The sequence below is a fragment of the Pristiophorus japonicus genome, chromosome 5 (assembly GCF_044704955.1).
Source record: "Pristiophorus japonicus isolate sPriJap1 chromosome 5, sPriJap1.hap1, whole genome shotgun sequence".
Lineage (NCBI taxonomy): Eukaryota > Metazoa > Chordata > Chondrichthyes > Pristiophoridae > Pristiophorus > Pristiophorus japonicus.
The window spans coordinates 98,433,113-98,452,777 of record NC_091981.1 but is presented as its reverse complement, the minus strand read 5'-3'; the positions used below and the strand labels follow the sequence as shown (position 1 = coordinate 98,452,777).

Here is a 19,665-nt window from a genome sequence, read left to right as displayed (position 1 = left end):
TTAATTCAGAAAAGCCAGCACGGATTTGTTTAAGGCAAATTACGTTTAACTAACTTGATCGAGTTTTTTGATGAGGTAACAGAGAGGGTTGATGAAGGCTATGCAGTTGACGTGTACATGGATTTCCAAAAGGCGTTTGATATAGTGCCACAGAATAGGCTTGCCAGCAAAGTTGAAGCCCATGGAATAAAAGAGACAGTGGCAGCATGGATATGATATTAGCGAAGTGACAGGAAACAGAGTAGTGGTGAACGGTTGTTTTTCGGACTAGAGGAAGCTATATATTGATCGGTACTAGGACCACTGTTTTTCTTGATATATATTAATGACTTGGATGTGGGTGTACAAGGCAAAATTTGCAGATGACACAAAACTTGGAAGTATAGTGAACAGTAAGGAGGATAGTGATCGACTTCAAGAGGACATAGTCAGGCTGGTGGAATGGGCGAACACATGGCAGATGAAATTTAATGCAGAAAAATGTGTAGTGATACATTTTGTTAAAAAGACTGAGGAGTGGAAATATAAACTAAAGGGTACAATCCTCAAGGTGCATGAACAGATACCTAGGGATATATGTGCACAAAACATTGAAGGTTGAGAAAGCAGTTTGAAATGCTTGCGGCATCCTGGGCTTTATGAATAGAGGTGTAGAGTACAACAGCATGGAAATGATGATGAACCTGTATAAAACACTGGTTCGGCCTCAACTGGAGTATTGTATCCAATTCTGGGCACCGCACTTTAGGAAGAATGTGAAGGCCTTCGCGAGGGTGCAGAAAAAATTTACGAGAATGATACCAGAGATGAGGGACTTCAGTTATGTGAATAGACTGGAGAAATTGGGATTGTTCTCCTTAGAGCAGGAGATTTGCGAGAGGTGCTCAAAATCATGAGGGGTCTGTACAAAGTAGATAGAGAAAATTGTTCCCATTGGCAGAAGGATCGAGAACCAGAGGACACAGATTTAAGGTGATTGGCAAAAGAATCAAAGGTGACATGAGAAAAAACTTTTTTACACAGCGAGTGATTAGGATCTAGAATGCACTGCCTGAAAGGGTGGTGGAGATGGACTATTTCATGGCTTTCAAAAGAGAGTTGGATACGGACCTTAAAAAAAATTCAGGCCTACAGGAAAAGGGCGGGGGAGTAGGACGAGCTATAACATGCTCTTGCAGAGCCGGCATGGGCTCGATGGGCTGAATGGCCCCGCCTGTGCTGTAACTATTCTATGATTATTAATCCAGTAACATACCCACTCCACTACCATAACCAATGTAGGTATGATGTGCAGCCCAGGTGATGCTGCATTTGTAGTAATGCATGTGTTATGTTGCTACATAGTCAATATCACAGTGATGCAAAATGTGCACTATAACTGCTATTAAAGTACAGCATTGTTGGAATTGAGCCAACTCAAAACTGAGCACTTCAATTTTCTGCTCTTAATCTTTTTGTAACTATTTAATGCTTAGTGTTGACATGTAGCTTTAGTACTGGTCACTGGTAATGAATGAACTCCAGTCCCTTCAATTTTTAAAATATGTTAGTGTTCTCAGTCACACGCAACATTTGACCACAAATGTGAGAAGTTATTAAAATGTACTATATTTGAAACATCTATGGAGGCAGTTCTATGGAGCCAAGTGGAATATAGGAAATCAACTGAGTTAGCATTTTAATAAATCACTGAGAAGGGACTAAAATGCAGTGTTCTGTGGTCTTCTGTGAAGTGTGTGTATTCTTAAAATATTGTGAATATTTCAGTTTGTTTTTTGACTTTTTTTTTCTTAAACAGGATAGCTGGGAGATTGTGGAAGGACTTCGAGATAGTATGAGTAATATCCAAGAGCCACAGAGGCAAGAAGGCTACCTACTGAAGAAGAGAAAGTGGCCTCTGAAAGGCTGGCATAAGGTAGGCTTTGTGTATAATTGAGGCATTACTGCGGTATGGTAATTGAGCACTTGGAAATATAAGCTACAACAATAAGCATTGATATGTCAGCAGATTCAGAAGTGCTGCAAGAGAAGTGATTTATTTTAGACATACTCTTTTGGTGCATGTGTCTACATTATTAAACTAGTTTGGACATGTATATTGCTCATACCACATTGCTTATATAACCAAGTTGCTATCGGTTTTAAAAGTATGGGTAACAGTTTCAGGTAGGAGAAGACCATTGGCCCATCTGTCTAACCCACTGATCCACAGTATTGCTGTAGTGCATTTCTAATAACCCTGAATCCCATTTGTTAACAAAAACCTGTAATTCCTTTTTGAAACTCATTAAGGTTTATTGCTCCACCACCCATACTTTGCTGCCCTTTTAGTAAAAATGTTCCTGCTGCATTTCCTATTTTCTTTACATGGCAAAAAGTTTACTTGGGTCCAAATTGCCCAAATCTTTGGTAATTTGTGCATATTGATATTTGTCAGATGCTGCTGCTCCCAATTTGATATTGTCTGCAAATTTAGACACACATATGGACAGTAGTGGGCACTCCACTGATAACTCGTTGACAACCAGAAACCTATCCCATGTATTGTTACTTGTTGTCTACTTGCCATCCACATCCATTTGCCAATCCATTTTAATATATTCCTATTTATCCCATGGGTTTGAACCTTGTATAGTAGGCTAGTATGTGGGTCAGTTCACATGCCTTCTTAGAAATCGAGGTAGGTAACATCCACTGTCTCTCCTCTACCTACTACGTCTGTAATTTTCTCAAAAATCCAATAAATGAGTCAACCGTGATCGCCTACTCTTAAAGCCATGTTGATTGTCCCATGTTAGCTCATGCCCCTCGAGATGCTCCCTTATATTGTGCCTCATAATACTTTCACATGCTTTCAATAGTGTAAGTTAGGCTTTCAGTCTATAAATTTGATAGTTCCTCCTTTGTTCCCTTTTTTTTTTTGAAGATGGGAATCACTTTTGCTATTTAACAGCCCTCTGGGATTTGGACTGAGTCCAGTCAACTCTGGAAATATATCCGCTAGAGGACATACAAGCGTTTGAGCCAGTTCCTTCAGAACCCTGGGTGAAAGTTGTCAAACTTGGAGCCTTATTTACCTTGAGCATCAACAACCTTTCCTTTCAGACCTCTTGTAATTTAAAAATTTTTCTGTCTCCATTCACCAAGCCTGGCATATCTCCACTCATTTCTTTTGTGAATACTGTTGGAAAGATAGCAGTTAAGTATTTCAGCAATTTCTTCATCTTTGGACATCACTTCCGCATTGTTTTTAGTGGGCCAAGCCCTCTTTGCACCCTTTATTTACTCCTAACAATGCTTTACTGTTCTGATTTATATTTCCAGCTATGTGTTCCTCGCGATTCCTCTTGCACCTCTTATAGGTTTCTTGGCATTCCCCAGCCCATCTTTACACATCTCCCTATGCTATTTTTTTTTCTCAGAACATAAAAACATTTTGTATGCTATCTCTTTCTCCCTAATGCTTTTCACGACTAGTTTAGCAAGCCAAACTGGTCGTCTTTTTATTCTTTCCCCGACCTATTTCAGAGGTATATTCTTTTTGCACTGTAAAACCTGTTCCTTTTAAAACTATTCCACTTTACTTTCTTGTCCCATTTCATCATTCTCACGCATTTTTCGTACATTAAAAATCAGCTTTAAAATGTAGCTTTTTAATTGGCTTTTTCATTTGCATCCCTGATTTTAATCGCTCCACCATTGGCGGCTGTGCCTTCAGCTGCCTGGGCCCCAGTTTCTGGAACTCTCTCCCTGAACCCTCTGCTACTCTACCTCTCTCTCCTCCTTAAAACCTATTTTCGCCAAGTTTTTGGTCACCTGTGGTAATATCATCTTGTGTTTCTCGGTGTCAAATTCTGTTTGATGACGCTGATGTGAAGAGCCTTTGGCCATTTGACTATGTTAAAGGTGCTATATAAATGCAAGTTGTTTTCTGCCAGAACATTGTGGCCATTAGATCCTAAATGTTCCCTTATCTCTCATTTGCTTATTTTTCCCTTGTCACTCATAGAATGATATAGCACACAACAATTCCCTTCTGAATGTTCCCTTTCAGGCAGTGCATTCCAGATCATCATAACTCTGGGCGTAATTTCTTTTTCCTCATGTCACCTCTAGTTCCTTTGCCAATTATCTTTAAATCTTTATCTTATGCTTACTGACCCTTTTGCCACTGGAAGCAGTTTCTCCTTATTTACTGTATCAGAACCCTTCAAGTGTTTGAACACCTCTCAAATTTCCCCTTAACCTTCTCTACTCTAGAGAGAACAACCCCAGCTTCTCTAGTCTCGCCATGTAACTGAAGATTTTCATCTGGTACCATTCTAGTAGATCTCCTCTGCACCCTCTCCAAGACCTTGACATCCTTCCTAAAGTGGTGCCCAGAATTAAACACAATACTCCAGCTAGTGCCTACCCAGTGTTTTATAAAGGTTTAGCATAACTCTCTTGCTTTTGTACTCTCTGCAGCTATTTATAAAGCCAAGGATTCAATAAGCTTTTTTAACAACCTCCTCAATTTGTCCTTCAAAAAATGTGTACATGCCCCCAAGTCTCTGTTCCTGCATCCCCTTTAAAATGGTACCATTTAATTCATATTGCCTCGTTATTCCTACCAAAATGAATCATTTCACACTTCTCTGCATTAAATTTCATCTGCCTTGTGTCTGCCCATCTCACCAATCTGTCTATATCCTCTTGAAGTCCATTACTATCCTTCTCACTTTTAGTTAGAATGTAAGTAGTTAGAGTTTTAGCACTCATTGAAATTAAATCCAATATTGCATTTTCTTTTATGGTTTCCTTAACCTACTTTGATACTAATCCTTCACAATTTCAGTAAATTCCCACTGGCATGCAGACTGTCCCCATTATGTACTTCAATGGATGTAAGGAATGATTTATAATCCCAGTTGAATGATGATGTCATACTTATGGAAATTAGGGTTAGTTGTGACCCTCTCTGTCCCAACAAAGGCACATAGTTTGCTTAAGATTTCATAAAGAATTATAGTTAGCATATGTAGAGGTTGAGTTTTTTAGATTTGTACTCATGAGAGCTAGTTGCAATTTTATGCAAGGTCTTTGCTTGTGCTGTTGATCAGAATATGAATCCAAGATGTATTGTGCATTCATTTTATTTTTTTCCAATTGGATAAACCTCGTAACTACTTTTTGTTTCCACTTCCAGCGATACTTCTTTTTAGATAAAGGGATCCTGAAGTACTCAAAATCTCAGGCTGATGTAAGTATAAAAGAGTAATGTTTGGAGTTTTCCGTAAAGCTGTCCTAGCTGCAAGCTATGCAGGAACATCTTTAAAGTTACTAGGTCTTTTTCAGTAACCGCAATAACATTCTTTAATATTTTTTGTTACAAAGGGTTTAGAGTATAAGAGTAAAGATGTCTGACTACAATTATACAGGGCATTCAGAGGGCACACCTGGAGTACTGTGTACAGTTCCGGCCTCCTTACCTAAGGAACAACATACTTGCCTTCAAGGGAATGCAACGAAGGTTCACTCGACTGGTTCCTGGGATGAGGGAATTGCCTTATGAGGAGAGATTGAGTAGAGTAGGCCTATATTCCCTAGAGTTTAGAAGAATGAGAGGTGATCCAATTGAAACATATAAAATTCTTAAGGGGCTTGACAGAGTTAATGCTGGGAAAATATTTCCCCTGGATGGGCCATCTAGAACACGGGGTCACAGTCTTGGAATAAGGAGTCAACCATTTAGGACTGAGATGAGAAATTTCTTCACTCAAAGGGTTGTAAATCTTTGGAACTCTCTACCCCAGAGAGCTGTGGATGCTCAGTCGTTGAGTATATTCAAGACACAGGTCAATAATCTTGGAATTAAGGGATATAGGGTTAGTGCGGGAAGATAGAGTTGAGGTAGAAGATCAGCCATAATCTTATTGAATGGTGGAGCAGGCTCGAAGGGCCAGATGGGCTACTCCAGCTTCTATTTCTTGTTATGTAATTATGAAAATTTATATCCTTCCTTACGATTATGGTTTGGAACTTAGGCCCCTATTTTCCCCAGCATTGGCACCCAGCGATTTTTCTGGCATGGATGGCCATTTCTAAGTTTCCCCAATGTTTGGGCACTGGCGCCGACTAACAGTGCCAGAATTTTTGGCGCCATATTTTCTGGTGCTGGTGTATGGTTTAAAAAGGTGCCGTTTCTGGCCATTAAGGCCACTTCCCCCCCCACCCCCCACCGTTTTTTTTAAACCGCAAAAGCCCTACCTCCACTTAACAAAATCGACACTGGGCCCGCTCCTATCCCTGGCCGAAGGTCCTCCATGCCTTTCGGAACAAATAACTAGTTTAAAAGTAAAGCAGCCCAAATAAAACTTACTGATAGGCCTCTTCCATGGGTGAGAAAACTGCAGGCAAATTTAAAACAAATCTTCCCGACCATCCTTTTCCCTAGAAGTTCCAACTCCATCCAAGTTGCCAAAGATACTTCCAAGGAATACCACCAAAAATGCAGAGTTGCCTCTTCTCCCAAACAGCAGACAAATTATCACATCAAGATGAACCTTCCTTCAGAAAACATCCAGGGTAGCATTTTCCTTCGAAGAGAAACTTTTTAATGCAGCCGACCCAACCTGCTGCTATCCCAGGCCAAAGTTCCACCACTCAAGACAGTGCAACACACTCCAGGCACATTGGAAAGGATCATTGAATTATATTAAAGACAGGACATTGAATTTTGTTTTTAAATAGTCTCCTTAAATTTTCAATGTTTTAATACAGTGTTGCAATGCTTGGGTTGAACTGAATAAACAATATATTTTAAGGGCTTATTTTATTAGTGTAAAAATGTTTTTATCCATTAGAATAGGGTCGGATCAACCACAAGTATATTTTATATCTTGTATTGAAGCCTACCCAATGACAACTTGATTCCCAATCAGATGTTCTTACCAATTAAAATTAATAATTGATTAATTGGTGTAGACCTTATTAGAATCTCTCAAATGTAGTTATTGCAAAGAGCCTGGTCAAATATGAATTGAGCATAATACTTGTGCGCTAAATTGACTACCGCCTAAATGGGTTTGTTTGTGCCACCAGGCACCCACCATTAATTAACTGCCTCAAATTGGGTTACATTTGAAAATCCTGTCTTTACAAGATTACATACTAGTACCAACGTGTTCATGGATCTTGACTTGTTCAGGGTCACTGATACATACATACATGTATCAGTAATCCAGAACAAGTCAAGATCCATGAACACCTTAGTACTGGAACTTGCCCGTTACATTTAAATTTATAGGTTATAAAGAAGGAGGCCATTTGGCCTGTCGAGTCCGTGACATAATCTAAAATGATTTTATAGTGCTGGATTTAAAAAAATTTGAAGGATTCAGGTTGAAAGTCCAAAATAAACGTTAAACATTTGTACACTACAGTTATACTTGGCTTAACATAACTTATCTTTTAACTTTAATAACTTACATGTCAAACTTTTAAATGAACAATCAAGCAAACAAGCTATCTCTCCTCCTTCGCGCTGTGCGCCACTGCTGCCCCTGTTGATGCCGCTATACCCCTGCACATGCTTGTTGCAGACTGCTGCTTCCTTGCCACCACAAGGTTTTTTCTGTTTTCTTTCCGACGGTGCATTTCTTGTTGGGTTACGACAGGGACAGAGCTAGCATGTGTCATTGTGGAAGGCCCGGTTCCTCTTCGGAATCATCCTCAGCTTGTGGATCAACCCCTGACATTGGTGACAGCAATGACAGCCTGGGTGTGCCCCCTTATTGCTGTTACTACCTCTGTCTTCTGTACCGACGATCTTGCCACCTCGATGACAATCCCACAATTGCTGCCCTCGCTTCACCCATTCCTCCAGCCAGTGCTGCTACTTCATCTCTCAGTTCCGCTAATTCTACCTCACCCCAGCGAAGGTTTCCAGGAGCCATCTCATTAGTTGGATGTTCTCCCCACTCATCCCCACGAGATGCCCTATGTTCTCTGCATCCTGTGTTTCTGCTTCAGCTCTCCTTCCACCCTCCTCTGACGTCTCGCAGGTGTGGCTTGCTGTGACACACTGGGACCCGCAGCCTCAGACGGCACACCTAGAAATGTCCTATCGTTTGATTCGCTCAGGAAAGGGCTTGGAATCCTCAAGGGGTTCACCATCTCCAATTCCAATGTAACCATCTCGTTGTCGAAGTGTTCCTGCTGCCCTTCAATCTCCTGATGTAGAATATCTGGAATGGCGGTTTCCTGAACATGCTCTTCTTCTACTTCAGGTGCACCTTCTGTCATCTCCTGATGCGCAACATCTGCAAAACATAACAGGGATGCTTGGTTAGCAGCAGGGAGGAAGGAGAAGTGCAGCCAGCAGTATGTAACATTTAGCCAACCCAGACTGCAACTTGCAGGGCTTACCCTCTCTTGGTAAACTGGGCCCAGCTTTCGTGTTGATGGTTGGTCGTCTCCTGTAAGATTTATTCATAAAAGCTATCCTGTGCTCCTCGGCTGTAAGTTGCAGCCTACTTGTCGGAATACTCCTCGCCCGCGCTCTCCACACACACACATCCATCGCTTCTCAGGGTAATGGACATTGCATTAAACTTGACTGCAACCTGATCCCAAACATTTGCGAGTACAGAGTTTGTTTCTTTTTACCGAAGCTCCCTTTGTTTTCAAGAGCTTTCCATCTACTCTCAGTTGTGTCTACTAGGGGCTCAATTTCTTCCGCAAGAAATCTCTTGGCCCTTTCAGCTTCCCCTTTTCCGTCTCTGACCCTTTCGCCTACTCTGGACCCTTCCCTTGCATCCATCTTTTGATTGAAGCTGTATTTCCTATCTACAAATCCACCTCTGCCACCAATGGATTCTCACTGGTGATCCAGACCAGGCAGAACCTACACATGCTGAGATTTTTTTTTTTTTTTACAGTGCATGCGCAATGAACTTTTGGCGCACACTAAGCTCTGCCCCCAAATGGATTCTGGTAGCACGGCGCTACAAATAGATTTATTTTCAGGAAGAATGCCGTTTTTTTCGGCACTGACAGTGGTGAGAAAAACATGTGTAAAGGTGAGTGGATGCCAGAAATCATTGGGGAAAATATGAGCCTTAGAACCATTGGTGGTGGGTTCACACCGAACTGACCCATGAGGAAAGACTGGATTGGCTAGGCTTATACTCTCAAGAATTTAGAAGAATGGGAGGGGATCTCATAGAAACTTATAAAATTCTGAAGTGGTGGATAAGCAAACTGGATAATTAACAAAATGAATAAATCAGTTAAAAGTATGAACTGGCTCCCCTCTGGTACTTCAGAATATATAAAATACTTGACAATTCCAATGCTCTCCTCCTGGCTAGCTTCTCGTCTTCCACCCTCCATAAACTTGAGCTCATCCAATACTCTGCAGCCCATATCCTAACTCTCACTAAGTACCATTCCCCCTCCCTATCTCCTTAACCTCGTCCAACCCTACAATACTCCGATAACTGTGTTCTCCAACTCTGACCTCGTGGATCCCCCAATTCTTTTACCGCACCATTGGTGGTCGTGCCTTCAACAGTCTTGTGCTCGAAGCTTTGGAATTCCCTCCCTAAACCCCTCTGCACCTCTCTTCCTTCAAGACTCTACTTAAAATTGAACTCTTTGACTAAGATTTTGGGTCACTCGTCCCGATGTTTCCTTATTTGGCAAGGTGCCAATTTTTGTTTGATTTTGCTGCAGTGAAACATAGAAACATAGAAAATAGGTGCAGGAGTAGGCCATTCGGCCCTTCGAGCCTGCACCACCATTCAAAATGATCATGGTTGATCATGCATTTCAGTACCCCATTCCTGCTTTCTCTCCATACCCCTTGAACCCTTCAGCTGTGAGGGCCACATCTAACTCTCCTTTTTGAATATATCTAACAAACTGACCAACAACTTTCTGTGGTAGAGAATTCCACATGCCCACAATTCTCGAGTGGAGAAGTCTCTCCTCATCTCGATCCGAAATGGTTTACCCCTTATCCTCAGACTGTGACCCCTCGTTCTGGACTCTCCCAACATCAGGAACATTCTTCCTGCATCTAACCTGTCCAATCCCGTCAGAATTTTATATGTTTCCATTAGATCCCCCCTCATTCTTCTAAATTCCATTGAATACAAGCCTAGTCGATCCAATTTGTCTTCATATGTCAGTCCTGCCATCCCGGGAATCAGTCTGGTGAACTTTCGCTGCACTCCCTCAATAGCAAGAAAGTCCTTCCTCAGATTAGGAGACCAAAACTGAACACAATATTCAAGATGTGGCCTCACCAAGGCCCTGTGCAACTGTAGTAAGACCTCCCTGCTCCTATACTCGAATCCTCTCGCTATGAAGGCCAACATGCCATTTGCCGCCTTCACCGCCTGCTACATTAAAGGCGCTATGTAAATGCTAATTATTATAGATGTAATATTTCGCACTGTTCTGATGCAAATATTGGATATCTGCTAATGCTGATGTTTTATTCGGCTGTGGCATCAGCGTCCCAATTGTGCCAGGTTGCGATGACGTGACTACAGGGTGGGTTAAAAAATAATTTATTTTTCAGATTCAGAAAGGAAAGCTTCATGGATGTATTGATGTTGGACTGTCTGTGATGTCGATAAAGAAGAAAGCACAGTGTATTGATCTAGATACAGAAGAGCATATATACCATTTGAAGGTATTCATAATATTTCACTTGCTAAACCTATATTGACTGCTTTTTCATTGTGATAACTCACACTTAAATGTATTTTTGCTAGGTAAAATTCCAGGAGTTTTTTGATGATTGGGTAGCAAAGTTACGTCATCACAGACTATACCGCCAGAATGAAATTGCCAAATTTCCACATGATGTGACCAATCACTTCTTTCCAATCTCGTCTGTTGTAGACTCTTCACCAAGTTCTTTGGACTCCCCTTCTTTCAGAAAGGTAATCCAATACCTAAAATATATTTTAATCATGTTTAAAAAGTGAAAGAATAATCTTGGGTTTCAGCAGAGTGTGTTATAAATGACTCTCTTCTATCCTATGAGGTGTAATTTCTAATTGTGGTCATCTGATTGTTTTCTTCCCTTTTCCATGTAGTGCTCCATATACCAGATTAGACTGAACTTGACCATGCAGTTGGAGTCAGATACTGGACCGAAGCTTTGGGTCATTCATTATAAATTTACTGTAAACTTACACTTCGATATACAGACTAGAAGGTTCCAGATTCAATTTTGAGTCTCTGCTGAGCTGGCTAGTCTTGGCTGGAGCATCAATTGGCACAGGTATCTTGAGCTAGTAAAAGGAAAAATCATCCACATCTCTAATTGCTAATTGCTTGAGCATTAGCGTTGAGAACAGGTTCAGAATTAGCTAACTGCTTGCTGGCACTTTACCTGTCTGGACATGTATATAAAGTATGGTTACTTCGATTTAAGACCAGAGAGCTGCCAATGCCCATGAAACTACTCCCGGGGAGAATTGGTGCCTTCAAGGTGTCAGTGTTGCATCAGCTGGTAGCACGCTTATCTGAGTCAGAAGGTTGTGGGTTCAAACCTTACTCCAGAGACTTGGCACGTAATCTCGGCTGATGCTTTGATGCAGTACTGGGGGAGTGATGGTCTTTTGGTGATGCTATCTTTCAAATTAGACGTTAAATCGTTTGCCCTTTCAAGTGAATGTAAAAAAAACTCCCATAGCATTATTTGAAGAGGAGCAGGGGACTTCTCCTGGTGTCCTGGTCAATATTTATTCTTTAACGCACATTTAAATTGTTCACTTATCTCATTGCTTTTCATGGACCTTGCTGTGTACAAATTGACTGCCATGTTTTCCTACATTACAACAGTGACAATGCCTTAGTACTTCATTGGCTGTGAAAGGCTTTGGAACATTGTGAAGTTGTGAAAGGTGCTATATAAATGATGAAAGGGAAAAATAAGGGGTGGCGGTGAGACTAAACGTTCCTTTCAAAAACTGGATTATCATTTGTTGTATTGTTCATGGGTAGTCTGGGTTCTGGAGCATATTTGTGATGTCTCGTGCTAACCTGTCCCTTTAAAGCAAAATGCTCAGGTATTCCTTGTGGGGAAATTGCTAAATATGTGCTGGGTTCCATTAGAGCCCAATTATTGGATGTTTCTGTTGAGTGACATATGTTTGGCTCTTCTCCTTTTATAGTGAGATCAAATTTCCTGTTCTGAAGAAAGAACACAAAATAACCAAATTTCTTTTTCTAGGTTTCTTCAGTTCTTCACAAAATACGACGGGTGCTATCAAAGCTTTCATAAAATAGATATAGATGCATAGTAATTACCTGCTTAGTACAAGATTTCTTTCTTCCCAGGAAGCATTTGGTTTTGAGTTATATTTTAGTGTGTTTTGAACAAAGTTAATTTTGTACAGGGTTAGGTTTAAAAAAAAATAGGGATGTGTTTATTTGTAACCGCTAAAGCTCTGATTGGGTCCCCTTGATGACAAATCCAGATTGCTGATTGGTCCCCTTAGAGGATAAGTCACACCCAGCAGTTTCGCTGGAAACTCTTTTGAGTTTACCTGCAAAAACATAAACATTAAAACCATGCCACCCGACCTGGGTGACACAGCAGACATTTTCAAGGCCCCTTTTTTTTTCTTTTTTTTTCTTCTTTTTTTTTGTGTGGTTTTTTTGGGGCGCAAAAATCAAATTTTTCCAGTGCCCCCTATAAAAGGGGAGAGGGACACTAAAAGCACCGGCAATGAAAACAAATTAAACTTTAAAACGTAAAATCAAATTAAAATTTGGTTGCCGGGCGTGATGATGCACTCCAGTCCCTCCGGTGCCCACCTCTCGCGGAAGGCCGCGAGCGTACCGGTGGAGCAGTTTCTCTGGAATGTGTAATTAGAGCCTCCCTGCCTATGTAATCAGTGACTTTGCAAAGTGTAATTTGAGCCATTCTAAATGCCAACTCCAGACAGAACAGAGCGCATTTGGAACAGACAGGGCTCATTCTCATGGGTTAAGACCTTCTCCCACCCCCCAAACAATTTCCTGCCCCCATCACCCAAGTGCCTGACCTTCCTTCCCCCACCCCCCCTCAGCCCAAGTTTCTGACCATCTCCACTCACCCACCCACCCCAAGATTTTGACATTCTCACTCAGTCCAAGTGCCTGACATTCCCCCCCCCCCCCCCCCCCCACCCTCTCCTCCAAACCAGGCCCGAATGCCTGACCACGTTCCCCTGCCCAAGTTCCTGACCTCGACCACCCCTCCTCCCCCCAAAGTTCCTAACCACCTTTCTCCCCTGCCCCCAAACAGGTTGTTGACCTTGCAACCCTCCAGCCATAGATCGGGCATTGTGTGGGGGTCACGGATTGTTGAGATTTATTGGGTATGCAGTGAATAATGACATTGTCATGACTTCTGGATTTCGTCCATTCCAATAATGTCACTTGCCATGCGCACAGAGCTTTCCGAGAAATCAACCATGTGCAGGGGGAGGAGAGGGTAAAGGGGATGGGGGTTGCAAGAACATGATCCGTCTTGTCATCTGGATCTCGTTCTCGTGCTCAACCACCACCCACCCCCCTAGACCTGGATCATATTCATCCCCACTGTGCTCTCCATGCTCTTTACCCCCTCCCACGAGTTCCTGACCACCTCTCCGAGCTCGCTTGCTCTCTCTCTGACCGAATTGAGAGTGCATGCGCAAAAAGGAGCGAAGGACACAAACATGTTCGTGCAGATAATCACTTTGAAAAAAATAGCCACAGGCTACAAAGCTAAATGTCACTGCTCACGGTCTAACTGATACAGTGAGAGTTGAATGGCTCTAATTCATTCTGATAACGGCAGATGTTTTTTTGTAAACCCGCACTGATGTGAGGGAGGGGAAATGGGGATGTAGGTAATTTTATTGACTAGCCTGCTGGTGAATCACTGGATGGGAAGATGGTCAGATTCAAAGCCCTCTCACTGGCTGAGAGCATAGATAAAATAACACATGGACACAAGGGTAGTCAGTGAAATTGTAAAAATAAGAGACTAGGGGCTAGACTTTCCACTTCACATCGCCCATCTATGGCCCAAAACAGACCTCTTGCCCATTTTGAGCAAAAAGTGGAAACTAGGCCCAAAATATCGTCGGAAAAATAGGCCCCCAAGTTTCCACTTTGATCGCTGAGATGATCACCCACACAAGGCCCATCCCAAGTTTCAGCACTTAGCATGCACTTCGCTGGGCCGATGCAAAGCCCAAAAGAGTGCTCAAAAATAGCTGCTTTTTCAGGGCCTTAGATAGGGAAACTGGCACTACGGATGCCATTTTTAGCCTCTGAGGAAGGGTGGAGAATTGTTGAGTCATTTAGAGAGTAAAATTGAAGCAAATTGTACTCAGAAATTTTGGACAGGGAGTATAAATAGGTATTATCACCTTATTTATGCTAAATTGATCTCATATTGGAATTATTTAATAAATAGCTTTTACATAGTGAAGTTATTTAATGATTTTCCATGGGGAAACAGAATAAACAAACAAATCTGCATAAAGAACCGTACGTTGTAAAACTTATGTAAATAAGAGAGAAGGAACAAAAGTTGTAGAAAAAATTTTTTTATTAACAAACAAATTTTTTTTTAAGAACTAATGAACAACACCCTCTCTCCAACCCCCCCACCCCCTGCACCAACCCACCATTCCCTCAAAATCCCCAAAACGTTAGAAGAAGAAATTGAACATTTCAAAGAACAAGTGGCCATTTCAGTCATGACGACAAGTGGTCATTTCAGTAAGAATGGAAAGTTAACATTTAACTATTAAATACAATTGGCCAATTAAGTAACAATAACAAGAGTGTAATAAATTGATGACAAGTGAACATCTTAAAACAAGTGAACTCTCGAGAAGCACTCTTTCCCCGCCCTCCCTACCTGCGGCCACGTTTCCCTTCAGATCCTGTCCCACCCCGTGTTCGCACCCCACCCACCCATTTTGGTCTACGCAGACCGACACCAAGACGTCTTGCAGAGTGGGATCTCAAGACTTCCTGCCGTGGTGGAGGTGACGGAGTGGAAGCGGAAGCCTGAGGCTCTACTTCCGAGTCCGGAGGAACTGTGCCCTCCGTACTCGCTTGTGTGCTCAGGGTGTCGCTGCGAGCAGACACGACACCTTGGGGTGCAGCGCCGGTCCAGCCAGCAACGCATGCCAGAGGGCATTGGTTGCGGCTGTCTGCTGCCGAATAGCCTCCAAGGTCTCCCTTGCAGTCAGTGACTGCTCAGAAGACCAGTTGGAGAAGTTATGGCAGAACTCGCTCCAGGATGCTGGAAACTGGCTCCAGTTCGCAGAGAACTGGCTCCAGTTCGCAGAGAATCCCTCGAACTCTTGGATAAGGTCGCGACCAATTGCGACCATCTCCCTGCACAGGGAAATCAAGCTCTCTGTCTGGCCCTCCAAGGCAGGCGATTGCTCGCCACGCTGACCGGACCTCCGTGGGGTCGGCGTTTGCAATATGACGTGCCTTGGCGTCGCCACCTGCACACCACTCAACCGAGATGGCCACAGTGGCTCCTCTTCAGCCTCCTGCGATGCTGGAGACGGTTCAGTGGTAGTGGACTCCATTGACTCGACGGCCACTTGACCTTTAATTTGATCAATAATGTTTAACAATTCAAATTATTGCATTACAATTTTTCTCGAATTCAAAACATTGCAATGCTTTCCATTACCCCATATGCATAGGTGATCACCAGATTTAACATGACCTAACATGACCTTATTCGAACATCTATAGTACATCACCATTATATATCATATTATAATTGCATAACATTACATTGTAATTGCATAACATCAAATTACATTTTAACTGCATAACATTACATGCGTAACTACGATATTTTCAGTATTTACTAATGCTTCACACATTGCACAATGTATATTTCTCATTACTCACATGTCTCAAGGGTGGGTTCGGCCACACCACGGGATGTGACCAAACGGCTTTCTGGCCCCACCAAGGCCACCGCGAGCTCCTCGTAAGCACTTAAACTGTGCATCATGGCAGAGCCCCCGCCCGTCCTGCGTTGCTCACGAGTATTGATCGAGATCTTCTTCTGTAAATGATATGATAATATTGCACGGCATAAGCAAATGGATCAGGCAATTGAAGACATTTAAGACTGACAGATTTAAATGTTCTATTACAAATTAGTATTACGTTGCATATTTCACACTACAACATTTAACTTTATGCTGAGTTGCATAAATGTATTCATAATTTAGTTATGTTTAAATGTAACCAAATAACATTACAGATTCTAGTTACTATTTAGATCATTAAATAATACATAAATATAAGTTTCAACTTACTCTCGCAGCTGCCAGTAGGCTGTTCCAACGCTTGAGGCACTGGTCTGGTGTCCGGGCTTCATTAGAGGCCGACGTGACCACGTCGGCAATCTCTGCCCAAATCCTCCGATATGCACGGGGTGGAGGTTTCCCATGCCCACCCAGTGTCAGATCCTCCCAACTGGTGCTGACAGCATTCACAAGGGCCTCATTGGCCTCCTCGCTGAAGGGCTTGGCCCTACGCCTCTCAAATGATCCCCCCCATGTCGATTAATATCAGATTATTCAGACCACAAAATGCTCTCTCTCTCTCTCTCTCTCTGTCTCTCTCTCTCTCTCTGTCTCTCTCTCTGTCTCTCTCTCTGTCTCTCCCCCTGACCCCCCTCAGAGCTTCTGAGCATGTGTGATGACCCCTGACCTCCCAAAACACGGGAAGGAGCATCAACATGCGCAGTAATGCGTTGCTAGGGAAGCTTTTTTTATCATTCACTTCCATTTTCTTTGGGCGATCGTGAGATTGCTGCAAAATCACATTGCCTATTTGACATCGCTGGGCTAAGGCCGAGTGGAAAATTGCGGGGGAAAAAATGGGCCTTGTGCCGGCAATCAGCACGGGCGATAGGTCCCGCATCGCTGGAACAAGGCCCATTTTTTTCGGCCTTAGCCAGAAAGTGGAAAGTCTAGCCCTAGGTGTAGGCCAGGGGCCCAAGGCTTTAAGCTAAGTTGCAGGTGGTCTGTTTTGGAGTTAAAGGATGCCTCAAAAGAAGGATAATGGCAGAAAAAAGTAAGTTGATCCGTAAACTGGACAACGTGTGTGGTTTATTTATTTCCCATCTTTCAAGAAGAAGAATGAGATTGAATGAAGTAGTGGTATTTGCTTTGACTGTTTCTCTGTATGTTCACTAGCTGTCTATGGATGAAATAACTTAATAATTCTGATCTGTCCTCGTCTGTATTTCTCAGTCTACTTTGGAACGATTGGAGAAATGTACATGAAGGCACATGCAAAAAACAAAATATCCAGTTCAGAGCAACTACAATTTTTATTTAACATAGTAAAACGTCAGATTGATGCTCGGGAGAGGGATGGAGTCAGTGGCGAGGGAACGCAGTTTGTGGCGGGGACCAAAGATAATGGCTTTGGTGGTCTTGATATTTAATTGGAGAAAATTTCTGCTCATCCAGTCCTGGATGTCGGACAAGCAATCTGACAATTTAAAGACCATGGAGGGGTCGAGAGAAGTGGTGGAGAGGCAGAGCTGGGTGTCGTCAGCGTACATGTGGAAACTGACTCCATGTTTTCGGATGATATTGCAAGGGGCAGCACATAAATGCGAAATAGGAGGGGGCCAAGGGGATACCGGAGATAACGATGTGTGAGTGGAAAGATAATTCATTGTTGGAGATTTTCTGGCTATGATTAGATAGATTGGAATGGAACCAGGCGAGGTGGACGATGGTGGAAAGGTGTTGGAGGAGGATGGAGTGGTCAACCGTGTCAAAGGCTTCAGACAGGACGAGGAGGGATAGTTTACCTTTGTCACAGTCACAAAGGATGTCATTGTGACTTTGATGAGAGCCGTTTCATTACTGTGGCAGGGCGGCACCCAGATTGAAGGGATTCAAACATGGGGTTCCGGGAAAGATGGGCACAAATTTGGGAGGTGACTACACGTTCAAGGACTTTGCAGAGGAAAGGGAGGTACAAAATAGGGCAGTAGCTAGCAAGCACAATGGTGATGACCGCAGTTTTGAAGGAGCGGGAGACCGTACCTGAGGAGAGAGAACTGTTAACAATATCTGCTAACATGGGAGCAGAAAAGGAAGTTGGGTGGTCAGCAATTTGTGGGAATAGGGTCAAGGGATCAGGAAGTGGGTCTCGTGGACAAGAATAGCATGGAGAGGTCAAGAGGGGAGATCAGAGAAAAATTAGAAAACAATGCGAGTTTAGAACTAGAGCAAGGGGGAACCTCAGAAGAACTGAGCTAGGAGAAGGAAGGGAACTCGAAGAGGCAGATGATCAGATGCTCTCAATCTTTGAGACAAGAAATCCATGAGCTCCTCACACTTGTTGGAAGTGAGTGTGATATAGACAGGTGAGAGGGGCTTAAGAAGAGAGTAAGCGGTAGAGAATAGTAGGCAGGGGTTATCTTTGCATTCCAGAATTATTCTGGAATAGTGAGCAGTTTTTGCAGACAAGAGTATGACCCAATAATGCTTTGTGGTCCAGCCAGATCTGGCCTTGAATAACTAAACCAGTTGTTCACCATATCTGTTCAAATCTGCGCCCCTTGCACATGAGGGAGTGAAGATGAGGGCTGTATCGGGGGAACGGCTAGGGTGAGAGAGAGTAATGGTTTTAATAGGGACTACGGCATCAAAGGTGCTGGTGAGGATGTGGTTGAGCAGAGATCGGTGGCTGCAGAAATATCATGGTGAAAGGAGGGCCAAAGGCTGGACAGTTTGGAGTTGATGAGTGCAGTTGTAAGAGAGTTTCGAGAGGGTTTTTTTTCCCAGGGCGGATGCAGAGGGAAGTATGGCTGGATGAAGGATGTTGGGTAGAGAGTGATACAAAGAAATGGTCAGAGATGGCCTCATCTGTAACTGACATGGTAGGAATAGCGAGGCCACGAGAGATGGCATGGTCAAGGGGGTGGCCGTGAATATGGGTTGAGGAATTCACATGGAGGGAGAAATTAAGGGAGGACAGTATAGTAGTGAACTCAGAGGAGAAAGAGCATGATGAATTGAGATGGAGGTTGAAATCACCAAGGATGAGAAGTCGCTTGGTGCAGAGGCTGAGGGAAGAAAGCAGTGCAGATATCTCTGTGATAAATTTTTGATCATACTTAGGTGGGTGGTAGAGAGCGAGAATTTTAAATGAATACAGTGGAATAAGGTGAATGTTCAAAGGAGGAGAAAGTGCCAGAGGAATAGGGGACAGACCAAGGTATGATTTGGTAATGCGAGCCACACCATCACCACGGCGATCTGAGCTAGGTAAATGGTGGAAGGTGTAGCCAGGCAAGGAGGCTTCATTTAAGGGTAAGGTGTCATCATCCCTCAACCAAGTTTCTGTAAGGGCCATGATGTTGATGCAATCATCCACGGTAAGCTCATGGATGGGAAGAGCCTTGTTTGCAAGTGAAAGGATATTCTGCAAGGAGATCCGGAGAGGATCGGTGATCGCTGATCCACTGCCAGCATACACAGGGTCCGCGCTTGGAGGGAGGAGAGTGGCAAGGTTGGCCCCCCGCATGCAAGCTGGGCGGCAAGATTGGTGAGAGTAGGATGGGACAGTTGGGGTTGCTGCTGCTGCTGCTCGTGAGAAGACAGTGACGAG

General features: G+C 43.0%; 1 protein-coding gene across 1 annotated transcript in view; it reads left to right on the top strand.

The window, feature by feature from the left end:
- osbpl3b (oxysterol binding protein-like 3b) overlaps window positions 1-19,665 on the top strand; it is a 323,848-nt gene that overhangs the window by 125,721 nt on the left and 178,462 nt on the right. The window contains exons 4-7 of the mRNA XM_070880189.1: window positions 1,799-1,915; window positions 5,189-5,242; window positions 10,571-10,684; window positions 10,767-10,937. Coding sequence (XP_070736290.1) covers window positions 1,799-1,915; window positions 5,189-5,242; window positions 10,571-10,684; window positions 10,767-10,937 — 456 coding nt within the window. The remainder of the gene's footprint in view (window positions 1-1,798; window positions 1,916-5,188; window positions 5,243-10,570; window positions 10,685-10,766; window positions 10,938-19,665) is intronic.